At 39.0% G+C, this 23,888-nt stretch overlaps 1 protein-coding gene across 1 annotated transcript in view; it reads right to left on the bottom strand.

Moving 5' to 3' along the window:
• Nucleotides 1-227: 227 nt before the first annotated feature.
• Nucleotides 228-23,888, bottom strand: part of LOC140242896 (uncharacterized) — a 101,717-nt gene continuing 78,056 nt past the window's right edge. Inside the window, exons 4-8 of the mRNA XM_072322642.1 lie at nt 12,063-12,302; nt 7,006-7,191; nt 6,421-6,503; nt 2,263-2,445; nt 228-425 (exon numbers count right to left, since the gene is read on the bottom strand). Of these exons, the coding sequence (XP_072178743.1) occupies nt 228-425; nt 2,263-2,445; nt 6,421-6,503; nt 7,006-7,191; nt 12,063-12,302 (890 nt within the window). The remainder of the gene's footprint in view (nt 426-2,262; nt 2,446-6,420; nt 6,504-7,005; nt 7,192-12,062; nt 12,303-23,888) is intronic.

Genomic DNA, 23,888 nt, shown 5'->3' with positions numbered 1-23,888 from the left:
GGCTGTTGCCATTGAAATTTGCCATTCTAGCATAAGTTGCTATCCTAACATCTTTTATGAAATGGGGCCCCGGTAGCCCTGTTGAAATTGAATGTCTAGATTTGATCTGCTCTGGGGTTGGTTGGTAACGGGTTGGGAGATGTCCGTCAGTTCAGTCCAGAAAAAAGAGTTTGGAAGAGAGCAAGGGGTCACCGAGAGGGGGTGAGTAGGTGGTCACTGAGAGAAGGTCAGGGGTCAGTAGATGAAGAGAACGGATTCACCACACCAACCTCAACATTATTGGTTTCCATCTGCAGCTGACCTAGGGAGGTGGCGCTTCTGCTGCTCCCAATTTGCCGCCGATTGCTCCTGCAGCACTTGTTCTGGTCGGAGCACGAGTCGATCGGACACGGGATCGGGCAGTTCGCCTCATTCTTCAGCTTGAGCTGCCGGCAGAGAGGGAGGTGGGGGAAGTCAGACGTGAGTGAAGAAATTAATGAACACTGGCTGTAACCTGTCAAGTATCTTGACCTATACACTTACATTTGTATATATTTCAAGTTGAGTGCTTTGGTGTCTGGCTCTTGGGCAAATAGGAGTGATGTTATTCAAATTTTGCACTTGTGAATAATCTACAGGTCTGCCAACATTCCCACATCCAAATCAGGGAGATTCCACACAGCAATCAGGGAGATATCTGTGTGTTACATGCATTTCAATGGGCAAAAATAATTCCCAAATCAGGGAGATTTTAATATTCTCTTATTCAGACATGAACAGATTTTGACATTTTCAGGGAGACTCCTGCAGAATCAGGGAGACTTGGCAGCTCTGAAACTAGAAACAAACGAGAACTTTAATTCACAGCTTAAACCAGAACAAAGAGGCAAAAGCAACATTGCAGATAATTTTCAATGCAGGTAAACTGACAAAGTTTTATGCAGGCTCTCAAACAGAGGAATGCAGGCTGTATCATTGTCAAGTGAGTCAGCAAGGTTTTGTGACAATAGCCATATCTCGCTTCTCAAGCAGACTTCACAATATGTTGGTACATTGTATTTCAACTTACTGCTTTAAATCATATGCATATTATTAACAGAACAATAAAAAGTGCAGACACTGGAGAACAAAACCTTCTTGTAGGCTGTGCAAGAGAAACTGTTGCATCCATTGAAATAAATTTGTTCATTTTTCACTGCACAGCAAAATCTCATTGCACATCTGAATCAAATCTTACAAAGTCCAATTATACCCACATACTGCCTGATAAAAGAAACACACACACACACACACACACACACACACACACACACACACACACCAAAAAAAAAAACAACAACAACAACAACAACAACCAACACAATTTCTTTGTAAAGAATAAATATAACCAAAACCTTCCTTTGAGCTTTGAAAGAGGCATTCACACCGAGGAATTCCGGCTGTACTGTTCGCATTTGAAATGCTCATTTTTCACTACATAACATAATGCGATCCAGTAATGCATTGGAAGTTCACTTTTCTGCCTCAGATCAAATACTCGCATGCAACGCAAAAGGGTACACACACATACCGAGACAAAAGAAAAGAGCATGAAAGAAAACGAACTTTTCACGGATCTCATATCAGGACACTAATTGTTTTTTTCCTGACTGGTGTCTGGGAGATACACATTTCGGAGCAGGAAACTATAGGTGACCCATATCGTTTGTCCAGTGCGCTTTAAAGGGACTGTACAGTACTGGTTGAGGTGAGAATTCAGCTTGCAACATTTTGCGAGATATTAAGAAACCACTCTATATGAAAAGAGCATACAATTCTTCTCAGTAGAATAAGAAAAATTATTTGAGGAAAATTGGTTTTGAAATGACCGATATATCAAAAAACAAGGTAAAACAAAGAGATAAAAGTCCTGGCCTGTCAATTTAATTAGGATCACTTTTTTTTGTGTGGATATCTCAGCTATTTCAAGGCTATTTTCATCAAGTAAACTTTGAATCCTTCTTGAAGTTACATGCTCTTTCATATTTCATGAGAGGTTTCTCATTATCTCACCAAACAATGTTATAAACCTGAATCCTCACCTCAACCTCAACAAAGGAGGATGCATTCAGATTTTACTCGCACAGTGCACTTTTATTGTAAATAGAGATCATCACCGTGGCACCTCCCAATGGCACACATGTGTAGTTCATCCCAGTAAAGCTTCTTGGAGCTGCGAGAGGGATTACAGTATCAAGTATCAAGTAACCAGTACTGTACAGTCCCTGTAGGGGAAATACTCACACAGGTGAATTCCGGCTGTATCGTCGTTGAGTGGATCCCTTCGCTGTGTAGGATTCTCGTCGCCTGCTCGATGACTCCGCCGTACTGCTCCAGGGATGACACGCTGACGTGCAGGGTTGCGATCAACTTGTCGCCCGTCAGCTGCCACACGTGAAACTCATGGATGTTGTCTATGTCGCCGCACTGTTGTCGCCAGTAGCGACGTGGCAGAAAATCGAGACGACAAAGTATATTGTAACCACTTGTAAGTAACTCATCTACGAACTATTTCCTTTCCTTTTGGTCGAAATACTCAAGTGGCACGACAGACAACCCTGAGCCCAGTCAAAAGAGTGACCTGCTACAACAAAAGGATCCCAAAAAGTCGAGGGAGGTAGATTTTCTGAAAATGACACGACATTATTCCCTTACTCTTCCACTTTGAAGTCATATATAACACGACTCATAACAGTACTCAGCTGCGGAGATATTTATAATTTTATGAGACCATGATGAGTGGTCTAGGAAATCAGCGTTTCAAGAAAACCACCTTCAAAGTTTTCTTTGCTTTGCGTCACAATTGCTCTGAAATTAAATTATTTGTCCCCAAGCATGGCTTACAATACATGAAAGATTTTGGGTTCTTACACAAATGCTCGATAAGCAAAGTCGATTCCTGAGTGTAAATCCTTCAGAAAACTATTTGTTAATCTCGGTCTTCCATATACTGACGAGCAAATGACAAGCATGATGCAGATTACTAGCCACATTAACCCAGACAGCTTCTATGCAGTCAAAACTATCAGCATGTGCGATGGTTACATGACACAAGGGTCATAAATTCTGTATCATTTGGACAAAAATTGCATGCCTCTTCACCCATCTGTCACTCTTCAACTCATCTGTCACTCTTCAACTTTTTGTCATCTTTATCAACTCTGAAATGATCTCCTCACGACCAAAAGAGCTCACAGTTGCAAAGCTACCGGTAACTTCCTAAAAACCTGAATTCTTCTCCGTGTGACAGTCTTTAATGCATAAACTTGAATTGGTCAGACAGCACATGGGTCTGGAACACGAATAGGATGAAGAATCAGAACTTTAGGTCCACCTTCTTATTTTGAATAATTTGTAAAACAGGACAGTAAAATCAGGGTACATAACCCTGTCTATGCTATGGACTTTGAACAGTGTGTCCAATGCTATGAGATTTCCCGTGCTGCTCAGCACTCAAAGCACTCAAGACCCTTCACTTAACAGAGCGGAGTGCTGGGAAGTTCTTTCAGATCTACAACTCAGTGGTTGCCACATCATACATAACTGAAGCAAGTAACAAAACTGGCAAAGTGCATGGCCTTTAAAGTTTACAGTTCTAACTCAAGTTTCAAGCAACAGGTAATACCTTTTTCCTGTGGCCAAGTGCTTGACAAGCAAAACAAACAGCAGTAAAGGCTAACCTTAGGTTAATGGGTAGCCAATACCACATTACACTCACTTCACTGTCACAATGTCAAATACAACATTTCCCACACAAACTTAAGATTTTTCCGTCTCGGGACTACCGGACAACACCCTTTACATAAATGGGACACTGATATGCCTTTAAATGCTTGACGTTCTGCAGCTGCACTGTGTCAAGGGGTTGAGCTTCATTCAAGCGACAGTCAAGTAGATAGGTAATATTATATCCCTCACAAATTGCTTCTCGTCCTCTGATTGGTCGAGAGCACTGAAAACAACAAAACACAATTCTACCATACAAATCCACGTCTCGCTATTCTCCCTAGGGAAATAGTAAAAAAACTATATCACGCTGGTGAAATTCGCGCCTTTTTTGCTTCGTGTCGCGACGCGAAAGGTTTCACATGTAAATGAATGGGTATCGCAGCACCTTCGCTTCACATGTAAATGAATGGGTATCGCAGCACCTTCGCTTCGCGCGAGATTTCATGTACAAATGAATGGGTATCGCGGCGCCTTCGCTTCGAGAGAAGCACAGTCAATTTTCACGTACAATGAATGAGTATGGCACACCGTAGACAATACGTGTAACGTTAGAGAAAATAACAGACTAAGGGACTCTTATCAAGCCATCATTCTACCTAAAAAAAAAAAAAAAAATATTATGTTACAACAGAGTAGGCGATATCATTGATCTATTAGGCAACATCAATAAGCAAACATGGGCTCTAGATTCTAATGTTAGAGATCTTTACGACGTACCGTTGTCCGTAGATCTTGGCCTCATTCAGGTTTTAAAGATGGGTGCCATAGACCCCCTATATAGAGATATTGGAAGGTCGTTCCAAAGTTTTGGGGCCATGTATGAGAAAGTATGATCCGCTCACTACGGTATGCTAGATTCAAGATTGTGTCTATGCCTATCCCAGTGTAGGACTGTCTGTAATTTTGGGGAGTTCATGCTTCGCCGCTTGAAATTTGGTTTCGCAGTTCATAAACTCGAGCGACCCACCCAAAAGATGTTGACAATAATGTAGTACTGGTAGATAGATCTAGGCCTGCTTAAATTATTTCTAGTGTAAGTTCAATTAGATCTAGCTAAGCCCTATTTCTACCTGTCTAACCGTAGTTCCCATAATCTGAACCTTATAGAAACCCTAATAATTAAAATTGTTACGAGAGTGTACTTATACTAATAGGATCTAGCAGTAGAACACGAATCACACTCGATGCACTCGATGCCTAATCTAACCTTAGAATTGCCGTCACTGAATTTTCTAACCAAATTTACAATGAATACTTGCATTTTTAACAGCATAGGATAGTCCATATTCATGTATAGACAGTTAGAAAATGCCAGAAGGACGATAAAAAAAAAACATAACAGCTGCAGCTCACATCATGATTAACTCGAGCACACCAACGTACCGTACTTGATGGACAGACTAGGCATATTGCATGCATGAAGCGCATACCGAGTTTGCAGTTTGCGCATGTTTACCAGTACGTTGTACAGCAGTACACTGAGTACAATTTGCGGCTGAGCGCGCAGTAGTCTCTTCATAATACGCGTACGCGCTGCCCTCCTCTGCTTTCCCAAGCATGATTCACCTGTCAATCTTCTCGAAAAGAGTGAAGCAAGATGTCCTAAAAAAGGGGTAAATCACAGAATACCAGCAGTCAATTACTCTTAAATTCGTTGGGATGGATACAAAACAAATATACCAGGCCATTGTTCTAGGCACCGGTTGAAACTATGTGCCTTCGGTGACTTCAGTAGCACTATTTTCTGAGGGGCGCAGCCCCTCAGAAAATAGTGCTACTGAAGTCACCTCATGCACGTAGTTTCAACCAGAGCCTCTCAGGCCTGGTATATTTGTATACTTGACAGCAGTGTGATTAAACCAGGGTAGTCCTGACAAAGCACCGATGGTAGCGGGGCATCGATCCTTGACCCACTCTCAGGGCCCAAGAGCCCTTCCCCTATCCCCCCCCCCTGGCATATATTGCTCAAACGCACGCACAACCAGTCAATCAAACCTATCAATAATCGCAACATGCCACAGTACATTGATAGCATCACAACCATACATGTAGCTCTGCTATAGAATTTACATCACAGCAAAGAGTGCAATTTCCCGAAGACTCTGCTGTACTGTATTTTTAGCATAAATGCATCTATAAAAAGTAACTACAGGTAAAAAAATTGAATTTTGTTGTACACATTTTCCTTACAATGATAACAGTTGTAATCACTTGTATAAGCCAGATAAGAAAGACTGTAATCAACTCCTAAGACTCCTCATACATGCACAAGTCGTCACATAAAGTCTTCATTTTTTGACACAAATCAAAACAGAATAAATCACGTCCTTCAATATAAAAGTACTGCAGTTTGGGCAGACTTTAAAAACAGACATGTTAGGGGTGGTATTGTAGATGCTACATTGTCAATCAAACTCTTGAGTGATTACAACCACAACCAGCATTGCCAAAATAGGAAAAACTTGGAACTTCAAAAATTCTGTTAAAATTCAAGTTTTATGCTCAATCTTCATGGAATTTGAACCACCCTGTTTGTTTGCTTCCAGGCTTTCCATAGATTGAAATTAAGTGAACTTTCAGATCTAATCCTGAAAACAAAGCAAAGCAAAGCAAAAAAAAAAAAAAATAAAATAAAAAATGAATATACAAAGTCTGGTTCCATATGACACCTACCTGATTCCTGAGCTTTTTGTCGATGGCTTCAATATCTATACCCGTAGGGATAGACTGTAGTAGGATCATGCTGGACTGTTTCACTGTAGAAATTGGAAGACAGTAATTCAAGGACATAATCAAGTATGAGATTATACAAATATAATGTTTGCTGCCATGGCTGCCATATAGGCAGAGATTTGAAGAATCAAATACAGTTAATTATCAAGGAGTGTAAAACCATAAGATCAATAAATTGATGAGAAAAACAGTTATTTTGGAAGCAATAAACACTTAGGTATGCGGACCTTTGATATAAACAGACAAAAGTAAAGAATAAAGTTTAAGTCTCCATATAATCTGTAAATGCAATCAATCATTTCTTGGTTTATACTACACAAGTGTCATACCAATGCTACATGTATGTAGCTTTCATTGGTATGTGTTTTCAAAGCAAAAAGAGATTCACAAAAGTCGGCCATAGCCTGTCGGTACCCTGGAAAAGCCAAATTGAAGTTTATATCCAAACAGCAGGGGGGGGGGGGGGATGTAGAAATTTCCCTGGGCACAAGAAATTTGTAATCACTCCTAGACCTTGACACTCACAGAGTGGCCATGTCGTGGTGCTGATGATGATGACGATAAGGATGCTGAGGACGGGGTCAACGGCGTAGATCCAGTTGCCCTTGGCAAACATGACGACCAGGGCGCTGATGATGACTACCACCGAGCCCAGGGCGTCCCCGAGAATGTGGAGGAACACGCCCCTCATGTTCAGTTGGGATGCAGAACCTGCAATGCCATTTTGAAAACAAAAACAAGGCAATATGAAATAGGGATAAAATCAAGGTTATCACGATTATAAACATAGAATATATAATTTTCCTTCTCCATATTAAAGTCAGGTTCTATTTGGAACAAAATCACACCACTTACCCATGGATGCCAACTCTCACACATTAGAAAAATCACAAGAATTCTAGAGAGCTACAGTACCAGGGAGAAGTTACTGGTGTATTTATACGTATGCATCTAACCATCATGTTGTGATATCTAATGCACAGAGGCTTTTACTGTACGAGCTGAAATTTTCGCAGTGCTTTTATTTTCGCGAATTTCGCGAATCGCCTTCGAACCGCGAAAATAACAACACGCAAAAATAACAACGCGCAATTCAGTAAGTTCAGTTAGACCCTTGTAACCGCGAAATTAACAACATGCGAAAATGTCCTCCAAGTAGCAATTCGCGAAAATTTCAGCTTGTACAGTATATTCTTTTGCCAAGATGTCAAGGAAAGTGAATTTTTAACCATTTAGATGGCACATCTGCAGGAGCTACGCATGAAAGGAAACAAGGTTTCTGGATGGGATCTCCATGATAAAGCACTGGGCAGTGAGTTCAAATGGTTGGTTTAAGTTCTAAATAAAGCTCCTCTGAACACCTACAATGTATCAATGGACTACCAACTGATTCCCTAAATGCAAAATATAGGATGAAATGACTTTCATTTGCAACTCACTTTAAAAAGTGATTTCAAAATCATTTCAAAACTATTTTTAGTTTTTTTTTTTTCTACCTTATTTCAATCTAGCTTCTTACATGTACATGTATATCAGGAATTCTGAATAGCAAATTCTGTACAAATTGCTGTCTGTAAAATAATTAAATGAGTGGATTACTAAGGTTCCTTTTCCCTTATCTCCCAAATAGAAAAGAGGTTAAGGCCCTGTCACACCTTTCTGGGCAAGCCTTGTGTGTGATTTGCAGAGAGGAATTTTTGCTGCGCGGAGATCCTCGCAGATGATCCGCACATGACAGTACCTTGCACGTATCTTGCCTGTAGTTGCCCGCAGGTGCGCACATGAATCCTATTTACCCGCAGCCATGTTTAGGCCCTGTCACACCTTTCTGGGCAAGCTATGTGGGCTTGTTGCGTGTGGGGATTTTCCAGCATGCACGACAATTTCTGAGGGCAGACAAGGATTTGGGCAAGTTTTGCATATGTCTTACCTACCGGACGCCTGTTACTTAAGTTCTACTTGCGAGTATTCTGTGTGACTTGCATGCCAGGCGCATGGGGGCTGACAATCAGCAAAGGAATTCCTCTGAAGGACTATTTTTTTGGCAGAGGTCTCAGAGAATGTCATTATCCTGGCCACAGCTGACACTCAACTAACTAGCAGAATGGCAGTAACTACCCTCGGCATGCACACAATTTGCTTGTATATCTCCCTCCACGCCTGCAAAACTGACCAGGTACAAGGATGTAGGCAGTATCAACACTGTTCCTTGCCAGTAAAACACCCATATTATGCTCGTAGAATGTTGTCTGAGTGGACCTCTGCTGGCACTCTCCTCAACTCACCCAGAACAAGTTCTGAGCATGCTCAAAACTTGGCTACGGGTAAATTGGACTTGCGTGCGCAACTAGGGGCGACTATGTGCTAAGTACTGTCACTGTGCAGGCCATCTGCGGGGACCTCCAGGTAGCAAAAATTGTTCCCCACAAGTCACAAGCAAGGCTTGCCCAGAATGGTGTGACGGGTCCTTGAGCATGCGCAAACTTGTTCTAGGTGAGTTGCGGGGGTTGCCCGCGGAGGTCCAAGCAGAACACCAGTAGAAGGGCCGTAGCTGTAGCACCTCCCATGCAACTTACCCGTAACTAGAATGTGAGTAGAACGTAAGTAACACATGTCCAGTAGGCAAGATGCACTCAAAACTCGCCCAAATCCTCGTCTGCCCACAGAAAATTATCCTGCGTGCTGGAATAACCATACACGCAACAAGCCCGCGTACCTTGCCCGAAAAGGTGTGACAGGGCCTTCACTCTAAAGCAGACATACCACTCTTTCAAATAACCATCCTAATATTCCACAGCTTTCAGACATCTGAATAAAGAGTTGTGATATAGATCTCCATGCTATATTTCTGATGAGCCCATTCAAAGTACAAATAGCAAGATACCACTACCATACCAATACAAATTCATTTACCCTCTACTATTAAAACAAATCAGTTTCCACTTTGTGTTAACAGGTTATACCCCGAGCATCACCTGAGATTAAGGACATTTTCAGACCCATGCACTGTATAGTGCATTTGTGCATGTGCCGCCGTATGTGCGAGTGTACTTGTGGGTGTGCTGTTTGTGTATTTGTCTCACTAACTTTACATGTTCACATACTGGCATGTCCTTATCTGTAATCAAAAAATTTATATTTACAGACGACGAGGTATCAGAGCAAAGACCTTGGTATGTGCAATGTCAGCTCTTGTAAAGTGTACTGTTACTGGACTGTGCAATTGTTGTTTTTTTTTTTTTTATTCCCTACAAGAAAAGTTGATAGCTACAACGACCGAACACAATGGGGAAGGCTGTAAGGTCAAATTCAGAACGCCAACACCATTGTCTACTCCAAAGGGCAAAGGTCATTCTAGGGATTAGTGATCAATGGACCCTTTTCCATGAGCAGTATTACCTGCATATATTTTTTCGAGCTGTTTGCTCTCTTGACGCCAGAGGACGATTCGCTATTGACACAACTGTCATCTGCCACAAAGCCATATACCAACACACAGGGTGGTGTAGAAGGACAAATATATTTAGATCTGTCATTTGTATGAGATAACATATAATTTGCATTAACATACAGCATGTACATTGGGTAAAGCTAGCTGAGAAATCAGCAATTCTGCATGTTTGTCTTATCTGGAACACTAACCGCATGCTACACAACAATGGACATGAAAACTGTACAAGTTTGTGAGATGAAATTCTAGGTGAATTTATAAGTTTTCGGCTGCCACCCTCCTACCCCCCCCCCCCCAAAAAAAAAAAATAACACGAGTTCATACATCAACAGCATTTGACATTGACACTACAATGACACTAGAAATTTGCTCCTTCAACAATTGCTCCACTCTTATTCTCACCAAGGACTTAGGGTTAGGGTTGTAATCTATAGGGTTTTAGGTTTAGTTTGATGTGAGGATTAGGATAACGGTTAGAGTTATGCTTGTGGGTAGAATTTACATATTGATTCAATTTGTCACAAGTTCTAGAAATATAATTTTGTTTTCTTACAAACGTTTTTATTAATGCTATACTAATCTTTGATTTTACCTTTTTTGAATTATGGCATACTCACCTGAGGTAACACATATTCCTCATATTTAGAAAGAATATTATTACTGCAGAACAAAGCTCTTCATATTGTTTGTAATGAATCATGGAAATGCATACAAATGTTTTATTCTAAGAAAATAATAATTAAAAACAAATAATGACTTGAATTGTTTACATTCAGGACAATTTTTGTACAAACTAACAAATTATTCCTGCCCTCTTGTGTTTAACTCTATGTTTGTTTATTAAAAACAAAACTGTCCATTCATATCCTACCAGACAATCTAATGAATTTCATTTGCCATTGTCAAAGACAATTTTTACAAAATTCATATTCTCTTTTGCCAGCCCTAAATTCTGGAATCACTTGATAATAGCATAAAAGACGCTCCAAGACTTAATAAAATCGAAGAAATTTCTTTAAAATTCCTATATCACTGGGGATTTGCATTTTTGGCAGCTGTAAATTTATTTCCTTGTTTCAGTGTTAATAATTTTGCTTCACTCATTCAATACAACACAGTTTTTTCATATACAGTGGATATCTCGGTAAGCCCGGGTCTCGTGTGCTTTGGCATTGACCCTTGACCTCTTCCCCCTCTGCCCCTTTTCCTGCCCTCTTCCCTCTTGTCCCTGTTTTTTCCTGTCCACTTTGATCTTCTGTTTATTCTTTCAATGCCTATGCAAGACACCTGCTTTGTTTCTGTCCATGTGTGTGGCTATGTGCGGATGATTTGATTTTTGCTTCCCCTGCTTCTTCTGGCCAATTTGCATTCTACAAGCTAGGGCTTTCAGCAGCTCCCTCCATTTCCGAAAACTTTTCCTCCAGATAATTCAGTTACAGTTTGCTACAGGGTATGCTTTGTTTTATCGTAAAAAAGAGATGCACTGATTTTATTTATATATTAATGTGCAAATGTCATATTGTTCTTTTTGTACTATTCATATTGTACTTTTGATAGAAATAAAATATAATGAAATGAATGCTATTTGTTTTTATTGTATCATATTCTGTTGTTTTATTCAAGCTGTCAACTGAAATACAGACTCACTGAATAACAGTCTTGAGGCTGATAGTGCATCTTTTAAAGGTACAGTTTACCTTTGGGAGCAGTGATTTAAAAAAAATGTTCGAGATATCACATTTGATGCATATGTGTAGGTCAGTTGTGTCACAAACATTTTACCCTATAAAAAATTTGCAATAAAGCATGAACTATAAGGAGATATCACTAATTTTCTAAATAAACCATAACTGTAGATGGTTTATTCTAGAAACATTCTTATTACAACTATTGTTCACATTTTATATATTAAACAATATTTAACATTAATTATAATGATTCAGATTTTTACATTGGTTGTTTCTAACATTAACTCACATTTTAGAACTATTTTGAAGCCCTAAAGCTGGGTTTTTGTTTCATTGCAAATGGTAAACTGTGCCTTTAAATCATCTTGAAATAAATAAAATAAGCACACATACTATCTTTACTTTTAACACAGATGCTATTAATGAAAATCATTGTAACCAACCAGTTTGTCTGGGCGATTTCTCCTTTTTATTCTTGGTGGAGTGTCTGGTGTTGAGCCCGGTCTCAACGTCCGGCGTCCCTTCCTCAGGACCTCTGTCGCCGACCCCATTGGCCCGAACGGCCTCCTCGTTCTCTTCCGGTTCATTGAGGGCCACGCGAACTTCACTGCTCCTGTGCCCGTGGCCGTGGCCGTGGCCGTGTCCGTGGCTACTCCCACCGTGGCTGTGTCCATGGCTCATGCCTGTGACGGAAAATGCAACAAATTCAACCCCGGTACCTCTTTCACAAATGCATCTCCAAATTATCTGTATAGGTGACAGTATGAATAATGAGGACAATTTACATTTGAGCAAACTCTGAAGGAATCTGTACTACAGTATGTATTCCTGGTTTATTTTTATTTTTTTTTTATGAGTGCCCATCTAGATAACATGGATAGTTGTCATGGTAACTGGACAACACACCCCTCTTAAGAAGTGATGCTTCTGCATTGGGGGGGGGGGGGGGGGGGGGAGTGTGACCTTTTGACTGCACCTTGGAAATGATCTATATATTGGAATTGTGTTCACGAACTCCCCAGTCTGGTCATGATGTGGATATTGGCCGATTTGAAATAACGCATATTATTCTGGTCCTTCTGCTATTTTACAACCACGTAATGCAGACATTATCTGCATAATTGAATCATAAAGAAGGAATTAGTGTGTCATTGCACTGGACCAGAACTTGTGAAGTATTTTATCTGCCATTGATCACTGCCCTACCCCCTCTACCCCCTTATGAAAACAAACAGCGTGGCCATAATGTAAAGTTTACACGTATAAACCCACTGACACGACTTTATATAAACAATATCAGGCCCTTGCACAGACCATGTAGTTAGCAATTAACAACAAGTGCAATGTTTGTTTAATTGTGCAAACCCCATCAAAAGATTGTTACAATGTAGGTTTAATAGTAAGGACATTGATGCATGTAACCTTCCAGAACAAGGGCCAATATGATCAAAAAGACATACATATCGGTATATATCTCATTGATCGGTAACAAAGAGTCTCCTCACTTGCGAATAACTTCAAGTTATATGAAACACTGCATTTGCTTTTGCTTCGCTTTGCTTTTCTGACACTCATTTATGATAGACTGCAGAAAATATTTCACTAGTCTCTATCAATTCTTGTGAGTGACCCAAGTAACAAGTCTGGACATGACCTCTTTCTACTAAAAGCATATGGCCCATGAAAACAAACAATCAGTCAAGAGACTTTCTTGTCCTTCTGAAGAATAAATCAGTTTACTCTGAAGAGCTGCGGGACGCATTTGGATCCCCCCCCCCCCCACTCCAGGACCGGGGGGGGGGGGGGGGGGGGGGGGGCAGCCTTGGATCTGCAATGAACAAACTTGGAACTACAGTCATCAATATACTGACTCATTGTATTAACTTAGCTCTGATTCTGCCATGAACAAACTTGAAACAGAAGTCATCAATATACTGACTCAACTTAGCTCTCAATCACTTCTGGAAAGAAAATCTTTAAAGATTCCTATACTGGAGGGTGTGTTGGGCCCCCTGGAGCCACCAGGTGGGGCATGGTGCCCATTTGAAGGAACTGAGATTCTATCCCCCTAGGGATGCTACCTGCCAAGTTTGATGAAAATTCATCATGGGGCTTTCAAGAAGAAGATGAAAATGTACAATTTAGGCACCATTAGGACCCTTCCCCACCCCTGATTCCGCCATGAACAAACTTGAAACTACAGTCATTAGTGTACTAAGTCATCGTATTTCTTAGTTCTATCACTTCTGGTTCTAGAGAAGAAAAATTTTTAAGCTGCCTTAGTTTTGGGGGTTTGGGCCCCACTGGGGGCCACGCCACCCAGGTGGGGCATGGTGCCCATTTGAACAAATTGAGATCCAATCAATCAATGATGGGGTTCTCAAGAAGAAGATGAAAATGTAAAAAGTTTACGCACGACGGACGCCAGATGGAGAGCGATCGCAATAGGTCACCTGAGCCTTCAGCTCAGGTGAGCTAAAAACCTGGAAATCTGAAGCCCCATTTCAACCAGAATTGTACCATCCCGTATGAGATATTTTTTGCGTGTGTGAGTTTACAGTTTCTACTTTTTCAGCTGTTAAGTGACCACAAGACTACAATGCGTATAAGACACAAAGTCTATATATCCCCTCACTGCATTTGAAAGTTTGCAGCCATAGGCAACTCCTTTAATATGATATTATTTCTCTCAAGTGATATTTACAAGTGTACACTAGGTGGCAACATAAAAAAAAAAAAATGGTAAATACAGATAGGTTAAAGGTCCTATTTACCTTTGGGAACAGTGATTAAAAAATGTTCAAGATATCACATTTGATGCATACAATTGTATGCGTAGGGTTGTTGTGTTACAAAGCATCCTACCATATAAAATTTTTCCAAAAAAGCCCAAAATATAAGGAGATATCAATATCTTTCTCATTTAACCATAACTGTAGATGATTTAGTCTGGAAATATTTCTATTATAACTATTGTTCACATTTTGTGTATTCAACAATACTTTTAAACATCAATTATACGGATTCAAATTTTTACAGTGGTTGTTTCTTTCCCTAACTCACAATTTAGAACTATTTTCAAGCACTAATGCTGGGTTTTTGTTTCTTCTGCAAATTACATCGTATGCCTTTAAGTCTGCACAGACATTGTAGGTCACATTGCACAATATGTGCACATACCAGCCTCACCCAATTGAAGATTTGTCCCTCCCCCCCCCAAAAAAAAAAAAAGTAATAATAATTGGAGTATTCTTCCACATACAATCAAAATGATTTTCAAGTCCTTGAACCAGAGATGTGATCCTCTCTTGCCAAGTGTTGAAAAAACACAAGCACACATTATTTCATAACATTTTGAGTTGAATTTGGCTACTGTAAAATGTGTGTGTTTTCCCACGGTTTAGGTTCACACGATCCAGATCGCAAAAGGAATGTTGAAATTCAGTATGAGACCTCAACTCTTCAGGCTTATTGTTCTGGCTGCATGTTATTCCATAGGGCTACTCATCCTGACCAGACATGCAACTTCATACCACTGATTACAAGATAACTGTACACGTGACAGTACAACTGACAAGTTAAAGGTCCATTTTACCTTTAGGAGCAGTGATTTTAAAAATGTTCAAGATATCACATTTGATGCATATGTGTAGATCTGTTGTATCACAACACATCCTACATGTACCATATGAAATTTTCGCAATAAAGCCTTAAATATAAGGAGATATCAGCATATATCTCAATAAACCAAAACTGTAGACAGTTTAGTCTGGAAGCATTCTTATTATAACTATTGTTCACATTTTGTGTATTTAACAATACCTACAATGTAACATCAATTATACTGATTCAAATTTTTACAGTGGTTGTTTCTGTCCCTAACTCACATTTTAGAACTATTTTAAAGCACTGATGCTGGGTTTTTGTTTCATCTGCAAATGGTAAATTATGCCTTTAATACATACTGTGCAATGTTAGAGACATACTTATCATGAGACAGCTGTGCCATAGCCAACAGTGCACAAACTGAGGTTGGTTTGACATAGCACTTGACACTACCATGGAAGTATGTGTATCACAATACCTCCTTGACACCATATTGTGTATGTGACCAACTTGCCAGAAGAAAAGAAAATTATCTATAAACTAGAAAAGCACTCTGACAGCGCAGACCTCCGCCAGGCAGTTACTTTCCACCGATGATCTTGCTCTTCCATACATTATAGAGATCAGTGATTTCCACCCACTGAAAAATCGCTGGATTTCCCAATATAGAAGCCTTTGTTACGTCATAAACCCGTTGATGCGCGGTGCGCCTCGCCCCAGCAGAAAATAGAGCACGCACTTTAGTGCACGTATGGATACCTACTCCCAAGTTCATTGACCCTACCTAGCAAAATACCGAAAATCCTTCATAAAACCCATAAAAATTTCCGGATCACTACCAAAACCTAATCATCTGTTCCTTGTGTCATTCTCAACCTTTTCTGCAAGTTTCATCCAAATCCATGCAAAACTTTTTGAGTTATTTTGCACACGGATACGGACAAACAAACAAACCAATGGTAACAAAAACATAACCTCCTCCCATGGTAGAGGTAACTAGCAGTTAGTTGCACACTATCTCCACTTGCATAGCTTTCTTCAGAGTCTATTAAAGTAGCCGGTGTAGTAGGCGATTATGTCCCCCCTGGAGAAACACTCCGGGGGACCAAATCTCCGTGTCAGGTTTCAGGATTTAATGTCTTAGGATGTGATATCCTGATTTCAACCGGCGATATGGTCCTAGGTCTTTTCAACACTGACTGAAATAGTGTCCCTACTCCCACACACAGCAACTCTGTCAGCAGCGATAGCGCCAGTGGCCGATGTGTACTGCGACAGTACAGGACACTGGGTCGAAATTTAATCATTTTAAATCTACATTTCAAGTGGTGTCTGTTTGGTACCATGACCGTATCTATTAATAGTTGAGTGGAAGTTCTGATGTGATTTGGATAACAAAATTACACTTCATATCCGAATATTAGTGTTTGATTCCAGACTTACGTGGTGACTTAAGTCGCTGCGTTCTACATAACACTCAGTCCCACACATTCCTATTTTTGCTGGGCAAGAAAATCGTCCTATTATTGGTATGTACACGTTGTATCACTTGAGTATGTTTCTGTTTTATTTAGTGGTGCTTACACTGTGGTGGTGGTGGTGGTGGTGGGGGGGGGGGGTTCAAAGTTAACCCCATCCCCATTACCATGCAACGTTTCACAAGTTCTACGTCTGCATTCTGAATGCCACCATGGGTACGACTTTCGTGAAATTCATTTTGGAAAAAATAATAATGATAATACACCTGCAGTCACTACGTGTATTCTGTATGGCGCACATATTCAATGTTGGTGCCAAAGGCGCTTTGAAAAGGAAGGAAGAAAGAAAAATATACACACATTACCTAGGCCTACATGTACAAAACATGACAACAGGGAAGTAAATGACAAAAAAAAAAAGGAAACATAATCCCTGACAAGATTTTTTTTTTTAAATATATATCATGGATTGCAGTTATATGTAATCCTCAACACGTAATACGTCCCTAGTTTAGATTTGAATGTTCCTGTAGATGGAAGTTGGCGCAGTGGAATATGTTACAGTTTGCATGATCCTATGACCGAGAGAGAGAGAGAGCGATCCCCATCCATGTTAATTTCTTGGTATTAGAATGGACAGTGCATCTCACATGAAGAACGTATAGGCTTCGTCTCCGCTTCAATGTGTATTTGGGAATCGTACAGAGACTTGCAAGTATGCGGGGAAAGAGAGTGAACTGAATGATGTACTAATAACAGAATCTTAAAAATGATATTTTTTTTTTTTCAACGTAAAGAACGGAAGATTGGTGATATGTTATCAAACTTTTTTTTTGTGACAGGCGGGAGGAATAATGTTGGTATTGTTGAAGTTTTATAACATCTCCCTGTGGAGATTACATAGCAGCAAATTCGAAAAAAAAAATCCAAATGAGAAAATATAAAAAGAAAAAAAAAAGAAAAAACATTCATTTTGCGGATTTAGAGAATATCTTTTTTATGAAACTTGAATTATGCAACTGCATGATATCTAATACTCCGCTGAACTTGAATAATATGATTTGGAAAAGACATTTCCTGGACCCCTATAACACCTATAACGGACTGTTTTTGATGGAATGATGTAAAATTGCTAGCAATGCGAACATAAGGCGCTCTCGTGATAGTCGTTCTTACTTAGCATGTCATTTGAATCTAATAGTAAATAAGAAAAATTAAGCTTTACCATTAGTCAGCTTAAGGTCATTGGATGCAAACTAGATTTTCAGGTCTGGGAAACATTCTTCAAGACAGTTTTGCATTGGCGGATGACACGGTAAACGTAGTATAGGTTTTAAGACACAAAGATTTTTATATCATCTGCATAACAATGATAACTACTACAATGTTAGCGAAATACACTTCACTGATTTATTGTGCACAAGTAAAAAAAGATAGCGGGCTTCCAACAATACCCTTTCCTGGCTTTGGTACATAAAACATTGCCAAACTTGTGCAGTAGCTTTATGACCAGGGGTAAAATAACAAATGTGATTCTGACGTACCACTGGGATTGTTCAGAGAAATGGGACTAATCAAGGACGGTTTCCTCGATACCCAAATATTTCAACCTTTGAGTCTGCATAGCGTGATTTACTGTGCCACGAGCTGAGCTCATATCAAGCATGATAACAACAGTGATATTCCCATGATCCAATTCTCTGAGCACAATAATGTATGTTAAATTGACTAGCAGTGTTTCCACATCATTCGACCAGGCTAAATTGCAGATCTAAATGGATAAAAGAAAACCAATCTTGCAGATAGTTGTCAATTCTGAGAAAACAACAACTTTCAAGCAGTTTACTCAAAAAGAATAAAAGTGAGATTAGACGGTAGTCTCAGAGAAACTCCAAACCTATTGTTATTTCTTAAATTTTGATAAATAGCAACTCTTTTACAATCCTGTGGGAATACACCTTATCTCAGGCTGGCATGTTTGTGATTCTTATAATAACGGGTATAATACCAAAACTGTGCTACAATTCTGAACCAAATCAGTTGTCAGTGGCGTATCTAGGGAAAACGGCGCCCTGGGCAAGCGCGAAAATCTGCGCCCCTAATTTCTGAAAAAGTGTTCAACCTAAACCCCATCCCGATAGAGACTTTATGCTTTTTCATATCATATGCTTTTGAGGTCTTTTGAGGGTGATTTAAATGTAATAAATTTTGGCGATTGAGCGCAACGAGCGAGCCAAAAATGTTTGTATTTCAGCTTATAAAACATGGAATTCTTGTCATTTCAGCTTATTTAATCTTACAATAGACCAGTTCGTAATTACACTCTGCGCATGAGCAGAAAAAGGTCATTTTTACCAACAGGCATTTTGGTTTGTAAATTCATTGAGATAAGCATCCGTGATGCAATAATTATTCATGTGATCCTTATATAGATGAGGCTTGCCAGCACATCCACCTGACAACAAGACTGTTATTTCGCAGTCATCGCTATAAGGAAATAGGCTGTCATTGCATTCAAATACAAAACATGAATTCCATAAATTGTTACGTCGGGCACGCTTATGCATTATGCCCCCTTTGAAAACGAGTGAAGTGCCTAACCAGCAGAGAAAAAAGAAAGGTCATTTGTACCAATGTGTAAATGAGGTAATTACGAACTGGCTTATTCTAATCAAGATATAGTGACGGCCTTATAGATAACAATTTATACCAATAAACTGAGGACTTGAAAAAATACTCCATCTTAGTACGCGCGAGTGAGCTGAAATTTGCATAGGCCCTATTTCCGCGTCATCATCACGTTTTGTTCTTACATTTTTTATGACAGATATTAGGCGAGCGAGCCGAAAATTTTTGTTTTCCAGCTTACAAAACATGGAATTCTTGTCATTTTTGCTTATTAAATCTTACAATTCTAGTCAAAATAATAATAGTGACGGCGTTATAGATAACGATTTATACCAACAAACAGAGGACTTGAAAAAAATCCTCTGAATTAGTACGAGCGAGTGAGCCGAAATTTGTATATTTCTGCGTCATTATTACGTTTTGTTCTTATTTTGTTTTGTTTTTTTGCCCCTCCCCCCCCCCATGTTCGAAACAGTTGGCGCCCTCCTTTGATCCAATCGGCGATCTCTTCAGAATAAAAGAAATTGCAGCCGCTGCTACGTGAAACATTTTGCCTGTTAAATATAAAATGACATGTGTGAACACAATATACATTGTCATTTTATCCGCGTCATCATCATGTTTTGTTTTTATCTTATTTGATTTGGTTTACTGCCCCCCCCCCCCCCCCCCCCCCCCCCCCGTTGGGTCGAGGGTTTTTTTTTTCTTCTTCTTCTTCTTCGTTTTTTTTTTGTTTTTTTTTGTTTTTTTTTTCGTTTTTTGTCGCCCCGAAGAAGTGGCGCCCGGGACAAGTGCCCCCCTTGCCCCCCACACCGATACGCCACTGTCTGTTGGGATTGTATTTAGTTCACGTGATTTGTTTGGTGAGTTCTTGATTAATAAGTTAATGTTCTATACCATCTATAGTGACATACTGTAACTCACTCAATTCTTACTTGGCCTCACAGACAATGTCATCTGACTGTACGATGGAAGTTTGGAAAGACTGTTGAATTGTCAGGATTCTACCAACAAAATTCTGATTAAAACAATTTTCAAGCTCAGTCTGATCACCATGAGTGAGGTATTTTGGTAAAAGTTAAAGCAATAACAGCTTTATACAGTTTCTTTGTGTCTTTCCCACAATCCGTAATACTTTTGAATGGTAATTTGATGAAGACTTAATGAAGGCATTTACATATTGCTTTTGAGTACAATATCTGCTTGTGAAATTCCCGTTTTATGGACCTTAAATTTCGTTTTATTTGTCAGCGAAGATTTGCTCGAGCTATTTCTTGGGTATGGTACCATAAAGCGTTGGGGTGAATAAACCTTGAGCCGTTTCTCATGTGCTAATATTTATCAACCTTCCGCTGCCCGCCTTGTTACACTTGCCAAGAAACGTGAACACATAATCCTTCAAGATCTGCACTGGCTTCCTATAAGATATCGTATTCAATACAAGATCCTCCTCATTACTTTCAAGGCACTACACGGAACAGCCCCGCACTACATTGCAGAACTCATAACCCCATATAAGCCTACTAGATGTCTCCGATCCTCTGCTCGAAACTTACTTGTTGTACCTTCCATTCGAACAAAGTCAATGGGGAGAGGGCCTTTTCTTTTGCTGCACCTACTCTATGGAATTCTCTGCCAGACCCACTTAGAAGTCAGATGCCAATAGACAATTTCAAACAAAAACTCAAAACCTATCTTTACGAAATAGCCTATGATTGTTAAACTTGAAGTCATTTTTCAGTAGTACTGGCAGCTCTGACCTTCAATGTACGTATATTTAAGAAATAGTGATTGTAGGGTAATATATTGTGCTTGGTAAATTGTAATTTTTGTTGCTTCATTTTGTATCATGGTATAATTTGTTTGTTTGTTTGTAAAGCGCATTGAAATTCTTTTCAAGTCTGAAATGCGCTATATAAGAGCTTATCATTATTATTATTATTATTATCATTATCATTATTATTATTATTATTATTATTATCATCATCATCAAGGGCAGAAGTGAAAAAGATGCATGTTGTAAATACATGTATTCACTTATTGAATTCTTCATCAACACTATAATAGTTAGGTCAGGGAGGTGAGACACCTCCCTGGTTAAGTTCATATTCTTAGGGTCTTAGGTTCATAATATTTACAAGAACAATGAATTTTCTTAACCAATTCTCAATTTGGGTTTCGTCAGAAACACAGCACCGTTCATGTCCATTTGAAGTTTATTGACCACACACCGCGCGCATACTATTTATAATCATTCTCATCTTATTGGTATCTTCCTGAACTTCTCCAAGGCCTTCGATACAATTAATCATGACATTTTACTTCACAAAATATTGTCTTATTATTGAATACGGGGGAAGGCCTTGGAGTGATTCAGGAATTACCTACAAAATCGAAAACAATACATAACTCTGAACGAGAACAACTCAAGTCTATTATAGGATTCATTGTGGCGTCCCACAGGGTAGCTTGTTAGAGGACCTTTACTTTTTGTTATTTACATGAATGGCTTTTGCAGATCATGTGACATACTCTCATTTATACTCTTTGCTGATGACTCAAATATTTTCTTTTCTCGCCAAAATCCAGATACTCTCGTTCGAATCGTTAATTCCGAATTGAAGAAAAAGTGTTTCAGTGGATAAGAGCTACTGAATTATCACTTAATCTCCAGAAAACCGAGTAATATGCTTTTTAGCAATTCCAGAAGCTTTACGCATAGGTTATTTCTGATGACTCTGCACGTATCACGATGGACGATAAACTTTCGTGGAGGCCGCATAATTTCGACTAATATTGATATCATTGATAGACTCAAGTTTCATATCAAATTACCCTGTTTGTTGCGGTTGTATTTTCTCTAATTTTACCTTATCTTGATTACGGACTAGTGCCCATCAAACTATGCTAGATAAACTACTGTTACAAAAGAAAAAAAAAAACGAGCACTTCGTATTATTTGTGGCATCCCGCCACGTTCTTATTCAGATCCATTATTCACTAAATATAAGATTTTGAAAATCAAAGATTTGTACCTTTATTTTTTCATCTTGGCAAGTTTTGTGTTTAATTACAACACAAATGCACTTCCCAATATTTTCAATTCAATGTTCCCACGGAACCATTTTTTTCATAAATATCCCACTAGGCAATCGATGAGTTTCATTTACCCCTCCTGAGAACTTTATTGGCTCAGAATACATTTTATTTACACCGGTCCCAGATTTTGGAATTCATTAAGCTGTGAAGCAAAAAAATATATTCATCTTTGTATTATTTTAAGTGCAAGTTGAAATTCTTTCTGTTAAATCCTCTCTGATATCTTTTTTCTTTATTAGCTAGGTCTCATCAACCTCAGGGTTCAATACACCATCAATCAGTCAGTCACTAAATTCATTATTTTGCAATGATTTAGCTATAATGATACTTCCACAGCTGTGAGCTGTGAGCTCTGAAGCACCCCAATTCCCTGTTCCATTTCCCTTGTTCAGCGTGTATAGGCATTCTCTTTTTTCTTTTTTTCCTTCCGTTCTTTCCATCTATTCTGTCAAGACGTCTTGTGTTTCTCCTGTTTTGTTCCGTCCTGTCGTAAATTATATTTGTGATAAGTATGTGTAAATAAGTAATTCATAAGATTCTTTGAGTGGTTAACAGTATACAAGCTTGTTAGTGGACCTCTCAATTTGTTTTCTTAACTAAAACATAACTTTGCATTTTTGCCAGTATGCATTCTTATGTTAAACTGTATTATTTTATCTCTTGCAGAGGCGAATGTTTATGTTCATGATGTAATTCCTGATTTATTCTGTTTTATGTTTGTTGGAAAACGAAGAATGAAAATAAATGTATTGAATCAAATTGAATTGAATAATCCTTTGTTCATGATCTGATTCGTCCAGATTATGCGGTAAAAGATATCATACCGTATATATGATCAGGAGCATGCAGAGAAGGGAAACCTATTTGCAAATACTTTACAAATTTCCTACTTCGTTGACTTCTACACCTGATAATCAGTTTGTTCCCTATACGATGAAGTGCAAAAAAAAAATAATAAAAATAGTGAAAACATTCATGGACAATATGATATTTATACTGCCCTTAGAAGTAGGTCCCTACATGGCAGCTCCTTCTTTGCATATTTTGCCCATAATTTGTATGTCAATAAAATGGATTTAATTCATTCAAAGTTTATTTCGTCTTTCGACAAAAACATAGTATGTACATTTCAATTTCTCAGGCAACAGAGAATGAGGTAAATATAACATTGTATATAGAATATAAGACAATATGATAACAGGCCTATATTGTGAGATAATTTCGACAAAGGATTGAATAGCATCAACTTCTTTTCTGCGGCCCCTGGTATTACCTTCTTGTTAGTGCAGGATGTTACTAGTGTTATTGGATTTGTCATTTCTGTCGAGAAACAGCTGATAGAATGCATGTATGGAGAAAAGGTGATGATTTCCCTTTTTTATGCCAATAATTGGTCTTGCACTGAGAATCATACTAGTTTGTGGGGGGGGGGGGGGGGGGTGTTGTTATTAAGCGTAC

This window comes from Diadema setosum, chromosome 19, assembly GCF_964275005.1.
Source record: "Diadema setosum chromosome 19, eeDiaSeto1, whole genome shotgun sequence".
Classification (NCBI taxonomy): domain Eukaryota; kingdom Metazoa; phylum Echinodermata; class Echinoidea; order Diadematoida; family Diadematidae; genus Diadema; species Diadema setosum.
Note: the sequence above shows the minus strand (reverse complement) of the source record. Positions and strands in the feature narration are given on the sequence as shown.